Here is a 7,018-nt window from a genome sequence, read left to right on the forward strand (position 1 = left end):
TATGTGGTGCTGAGGATTGAACCCGGGTCGCACGCATGCCAGACAAGCGCGCTACCGCTTGAGCCACATCCCCAGCCCTTTATTTTTTTTCTTAATATTTATTTTTTAGTTATAGGTGAACATAATATCTTTATTTTATTTTTATGTGGTGCTGAGGATCGAACCCAATGCCTCACGCATGGTAGGCGAGCGCTCTACCTCTGAGCCACAACCCCAGCCCCATTCTTTTTAATTTTTTAATTTTGAGACAAGGTCTCACTGAATTGCTAAATTGCTAAATTACTGAGGCTGACCTTGAACTTGGAATCCTCCTGCCTAAGCCTCCCACGTCACTGGGATTACAGGCACCACCATATCCGGCTCAATTTTCTTAATAGTCACATAAAACTGACAATACTATTATCCCTGATTTTCTTTTTTTTTTAATTTTTCATTCACATATTTATTCCATAGTCAAAATAAACCATAATTTAAATCCATAACAAGTCTTTAAGAGATAAAGTAGAATTTGTGGCACAGATGCATTAACAAGACAGACACCAATCTCAAGTGCAACACTAAACAGGTATTCTCTGTTCCCGTGATGGAGTACACAACAATTACACATAAAATTTCACTAAAGGTCTGGGATGAGGCATATAACCCTTTAAAATAAACTGCCCAATGAATACAGGCAGGTCTGCAAATAATTGCTATTAACATTTTGCTGTAAGATGGAAAAATTCCCAAGGTGACTACTGACTCAAACCCCTCATTTCATGCACCTGGCCTTAGATTCCATCTTCCATTCTCAGTCACATCCAAATCCAGAAAGGCTTCTGCGCTCCATGCTTAAAAATGCATTCCCAAGTCCCAGAGGACCTCAGCACAGACTTATGTTAATGAGCCTGTGTGCAACCTTCATCCAGAACCTCCAGGGAAATCAGGAGCTCCAAAACACAGTGCAGTGTGTGTCTTTAAACAATAGTTTTAACTGTCAAATGAGCCTGACATCTGACAGGCCATATGCATTTCATAAGAAAACCAAAATACTGTCTTCATATCTTTCTCTTTCTTATTTTTTGAAAAAATGTTAAGTAAATCATTCAAGTGGGGGGGGGGGACAATGAAATTTCAAAGGGTTTATGCAAAAAAAAAAACAAAAAAACCAAACAGTCCTCTGTAGCCTAACTTATTTGTTTTTGGGCTGTGAAGCCATATAGAGGGCAATCAGGCAGTAGATGGTCCCTCCCACAGTCAGCGCCATGGTGGTCCGGTAAAGCATTTGGTCAGGAAGGCCTCGTTTCAGACGGATGGGCACGCCATCAGATTTCTGGAAAAACTTCTGTAGCTCTGGAACCTTGTTCTTCCCAGCATAATCATAACCAGTGGGACTAGAGGTCAGTTTAGTTGGTGTGGCAAATATGATAGGTGGTGCTTCTGTGGAAACCACTGGCCTTAATCCCTGCGGGCTGTAGGCTTCCGAAGCCCATGCTCCAGTTAATTTCTGCGTGAATCCACTAAATTTGTAATACATGATGCTGGTGTCCAGCTTCCCGCAGCCGCTGCCTGCACGAACGCCCCCTTATCCCTGATTTTCAGTGAAGAAAAAGGTGTAGAGATTAAGTTATTACTTAGCATGATTGGTTTTCAAACCCAAGCTGTTCTAACTTCAAAACCATGCACTCTACTAATGATACCCCACTACCTACATCTATAACTCTCCTGTCATTTGCCACTGAAGCCAGAGGGCAATAATCTTGGAGAACCTTGGGAGAAGAGATATTCTCATTTTTCTAACCTACATAATAAAGGAGTCAGATCTGTTTATCTCTGCAGACCACTCTACTGCTAATTTCTGTTTCCACTGGCAAGGCAAAGAATTGAGCTCTGTGTTAATCAAAGAGGAAAGCAAAGCCTCATCTTTTGGACTTTGTGCCCCAACCAGCTGGCAGCTCTGAACTGGGATGTATGGTTTATTCCAGTAAAGATGGACACCCTGCCAGGTATGGTGGTACACACTTGTTATCCCAGCTACTAAGGAAACTGAGGCAGGAGGATCACAATTTTGAGGCCAGTCTGGGCAATTTAGCAAGGCCTTTATCAAGATAAAATAAAAAAGAGCTATAGTAGAGCATTTGCCTAGCAGGTGAAAGGCCCTGAGTTCAATGCCAGCAAATGGAGGGAAAAGGGTACCCTAGGGGCAGAGAGGTAGCTTGCAGATCAGCTACAGAAATGCCTGCATACAGTGAATAGTGATATACAAAAAAGAGAATCTTGGGGCTGGGGATGTGGCTCAAGCTGTAGTGTGCTCCCCTGGCATGCACGGGGCGCTGGGTTTGATCCTCAGCACCACATAAAAATAAAATAAAGATGTTGTGTTCACCGAAAACTAAAAAATAAAAAATTAAAAAGAGAATCTCGGGGCTGGGGATGTGGCTCAAGCGGTAGCGTGCTCGCCTGGCATGCGTGCGGCCTGGGTTCGATCCTCAGCACCACATACAAAGATGTTGTGTCCGCCGAAAACTAAAAAATAAATATTAAAATTCTCTCTCTCTCTCTCTCTCTCTCTCTCTCTCTCTCTCTCTCTCTCTCTCTCTCCCTCCCTCCCTCCCTCCCTCCCTCCCTCACTCTCTCTTTAAAAAAAAAAGGAGAATCTCACACACCATCTGTCTTAGTCTCCCAAGCAGCTGGGATATAGGCATGCACCACTGAGCCCAGCAATGGGCTACCCTTTGAAGCAACCTTCTTCTCCTCCTCCTTTTTCTTCTTTAGCTCTATTCTATTTCTACCTCATATTCCTGGGAAAATGGGGTGGAGTAGGTAAAAATGAAGGGAAATTGCTGCTTGATGGCAAAAACTAAAATAAAAAATAAAAAGATGCAAAATTTAAATCAACTTTTTCTTCTTCCCCAAACACCCTCTATAAAAGTCTGTTCATTCTGGAATGTAAATAGAAATCTGAAAAATCCATTTTTTTGCTAATGATTTTTCATTACAAAGAATACATTTTAGGGGCTGGGGATGTGGCTCAAGTGGTAGCGCGCTCCCCTGGCGTGTGTGCGTGCGGCCCGGGTTCGATCCTTAGCACCACATACCAACAAAGATGTTGTGTCCGCCGAGAACTAGAAAATAAAATGTTGGAAAATTCTCTCTCTCTCTCTCTCTCTCTCTCTCTCTCTCTCTTTAAAAAAAAAAAAAGAATACATTTTAACTGGATTAAAATGCCATCTTGATAGCTCAGTTGGTAGAGTGGTTGCTTTGCATGCACAAAGCCCTGGGGTCGATCCCCAGCACCACAAAAAGAAAAAGAAAAGAAAAGAAAAAAAAAAGAAAACAAAATGCTATATTTACCAGAATTCTGCTATGACTTCATTAACTTGTATTTAAGCATAACAAAAATATTCCCATGCTCATCCTCATGACTCAGCCTTGAACTTAAGTCAGGTCTGCTAAGTAGAGATAAAATTGCAAAATTCTTGATGGGGGAGGAAAACACTTCACTCCTCTTGCCATGGTAGGTTTCCACCCAAATGGATATTGGTTGGTAGCCAAGGATGGCTGATGTCAAACGGTCCTATGATGATTGCCAGTCCCAGGGTATTAGGGACATTGCTGGGTGAGGCAGGGTTTTGGTCTTGAGCTACATCTCCCTGTTCTACTCTCTGACAAAAGTGATCCCATAGACAGATGGTTGGGGATGGAGAATAAAGAAGGCTAGAGATAGAAAGGCCCGGCAGATCAGTGCGTGCATGGTTCCCTGGCCAGAGCAGGGGCTCATGTATCAAAGCCAGGCACAGATGTTCTTCCAAGTCATTAGAGAAATTAAATCTCCATCATATTTTAATCCCCATACAGCCACACTGCAAAAGAGAGAGAGAGAGAGAGAGAGAGAGAGAGAGAGAGAGATAAAGGAGGAAGAGAGCAAAGAAAGGAAGACACATGGAAGGAATAAAAGATCCTTTGAATCTCAAGGTCTGGCTAACTTCCTAGAAGTACTAGAGTCTCCTATCTCCCTCTTTTTTTTTTTTTTTTAGTTGTAGATGGACACAACACATTTATTTATTTGTTTTCATGTGGTGCTGATGATTGAACCCAGTGCCTCAAACGCACTAGCACTCTACCACTGAGCCACAAACCCAGCCCTATCCATCTCCCTCTTTTATAATTTCCTGAATCATGTTTCATCTTTTGCCTATTCTTGCCCCAACCCCAGGCTGGCTCATATATTAAGGAAAACTGGCTGAAGTTACATGTCTTGGCTGGAGTCAGAAATTTTTCTCTTATGGACCCTTGGTTGATGACTGAAACTGTATTCCCATCAATAATTGAAAAACTCCATTATCAACATGTTCAATGGTGTTAAGACTTGACCTTGGAGACTGGGGTAGTAATTACTGCTTGATTCTGATCCAATCTCTGGGATTGGATCATAACTTTAATTATGAAGGGTTAGGGAGCTTTTGATTACTAACACTAACATCAATATTCAGGTTAATAGGTGTCAGAAATATCTCTTGGACTTTGTCTGAGAGGGGCATTACAAAGGCATTACAAAGGACCAGAGGAATATATGACTTTTTTTTTTTTTTAGTGTTTTTATTTATTTATTTATTTATTTATTTATTTTTAGTTCTCGGCGGACACAACATCTTTGTATATATGTGGTGCTGAGGGTCGAACCCGGGCCGCACGCATGCCAGGCGAGCGCGCTACCGCTCGAGCCACATCCCCAGCCCGAATATATGACTTTGATAGAGCTATCTATACCTAGAACAAACCTCCTACTATGTAATGGGACTTTATGAACATTAATTCCACCATGACAGAAAGTAAAACATGTCCCTAAAGGGGTTTTAGGGAAAGAAAGAGGAAAGACCATTGGATTAGGTAATGATTTGCTGTTACTCTTGCCTCTGCCACATTCACAGTGTGACTTTTGCAGGTTGCTTTATCTCTCTTTGGCTTAAAGTCCTCCTCTGTAGAATAACAATGATAACGGTTTATTTCTCAAATTTTTTGAAAAACTCAAGTAGAATAATGCTGTGATAGTGTTTTGAAAAGCATTAAGGGATGCTGGGCATGGTGGTATACACTTGTAATCCCAGTAACTGGGGAGGTGGAGCAAGAGCTTTGCAAATTCAAGGCCAGCAATTTAGCAAGGCTATGAGCAACTTAATGAAACCCTGTCTCAAAATAAAAAACTAAATTAAAGGGGCTGGGGACATAGCTTAGTTGGTAGAGTGCTTGCCTCACATGCACAAGGCCCTGGGTTCAATCCCCAATACCACACACACACACACACACACACACACACACACACAAAAAAAAAAGTTAGAAAAGGACTTGGGGTTGTAGCTCAGCAGTAAAGCACACCTGGGTTCAATTCCCAGTACAAAAGAAAAGAAAAAAAGAAAGAAAAGCATTAAGGGTTCTAAAATAGAATTGAATATGTTTTTAGGGCTGGAGATGTGGCTCAAGCGGTAGCGCGCTCGCCTGGCATGCATGCGGCCCAGGTTCGATCCTCAGCACCACATACCAACAAAGATGTTGTGTCCGCCGAGAACTAAAAAATAAAATATTAAAAATTCTCTCTCTCTCTCTCCTCTCTCACTCTCTCTTTAAAAAAAAAAAAGAATATGTTTTTATCCATATTATCCCCTGTTAGCACAAAAGGACTGGGCCAAATGCAAACTTCATGGATCAGCAAAATCCTGAGTGATGCCACTGATGGACCCACTTTCCTGGTAAAAAATGAGCCATCAGCCAAAGAGGGGAATATGGGCATATATAGGTGAGAGGTGACTTAATTGATGAGCATGTCAGTTTGGGCACTCAGGAATTTTGAGATCTGCTTTGCTGGGCAAAATGGAAGGGGGCCTGGGGTCAGTGGTCATTTATCAGTGGGATTTATCTTTTACTGGGCCAGATGGAGGGTCTGGAGTCCATTGTAGGTATCTGGGAAAGAATTTGTTTGGGGAAGGATCAATGCTTCAGCCTCTTCCCAGAGACTGTCATTTCAGACTTGATGGATATCTACTCCTGGGGCCTGTCTTGTCACTGAGAAAGAATGTACGGAAATAATCAATGTATTGCCTTCTCCCCCATTCCTTCTCCCCAGGCCACACTATTTTGGGGTTTGTCATTTTCCATATTCAACATCCCCTAATCATTATTTTATATTTTAAATGTGTTGATAGCTCCCTTACCCCCAATCAACAGAAATTAAACAGGATTATGAGATGCTTTTATAAGGCACTAAAGGCAGTGTGGATGGAAATGGATTTGAAGAGATATAGATAATTGGACTGTGTTTTCTTTTTTGGGGGAGGGGTGGTACTGGAGCTTGAACTCAGAGGTACTCGATCACTGAGCCACATCCCCACCCCTGTTTTGTATTTTATTTAGAGACAAGGTCTCACTGAGTTACTTAGCACCTTGCCCTTGCTGAGGCTGGCTTTGAACTTATTGATCTTCCTGTCTCAGCCTCCTGAGCCCTGGGATTACAAACATGCACCACACCCAGTTTAGACTATGATTCACAGGATCATCCCGGGCATGCCTTCCTTCATTCACATAGCAAATTAGGCAGAAGGAAGTTGTCCTTTTTTGTTGCCACAATAGCTTGTAAAGGCCTCTGGCCAACTGTATTATCTAACCATGATTCTGAATAATCACTTGTGTCAGTATAGGAGAAAAACAGTTGCTGCTCTCTTTGTGCAGGTTTTAGGATGTTGGTTTGGAAGACTTAAAATACACCTCTAATGCAGGCTTGGTGGTGCATACCTGTAATCCAAGCAGCTCAGGAAACTGAGGCAGAAGAATTGTGAGTTCAAAACCAGCCTCATCAATTTATCAAGGCCCTAAGCAACTCAGAGAGACCCTGTCTCTAAATAAAATATAAAAAAAGACTGGGAATATGGCTCAGTGGTTAAGTGCCCCTGGGTTCAATTCTCAGTACCAAAAAATAAAGTATACCTCCAGCTGCCACCCTGAAAGCAACATTCAAAAGGTTAAAGTGCAAAAATAATTGCTAATT

The 7,018-nt window shown here is 41.9% G+C and overlaps 1 protein-coding gene across 1 annotated transcript; it reads right to left on the bottom strand.

Annotated features, from left to right (window-relative positions):
• Positions 1–421: 421 nt before the first annotated feature.
• Positions 422–1,557, bottom strand: LOC308631364 (cytochrome c oxidase subunit 7A2-like, mitochondrial). The gene has a single exon (XM_081262530.1). It carries the CDS (start codon positions 1,514–1,516, stop codon positions 1,172–1,174), a length of 345 nt encoding a protein of 114 aa, XP_081118656.1. The 5' UTR covers positions 1,517–1,557; the 3' UTR covers positions 422–1,171.
• Between the last annotated feature and the right edge of the window lie 5,461 nt (positions 1,558–7,018).

This window comes from Spermophilus citellus (genome assembly GCF_964194105.1).
Source record: "Spermophilus citellus genome assembly, chromosome: 2".
In the NCBI taxonomy this organism is placed as follows: domain Eukaryota; kingdom Metazoa; phylum Chordata; class Mammalia; order Rodentia; family Sciuridae; genus Spermophilus; species Spermophilus citellus.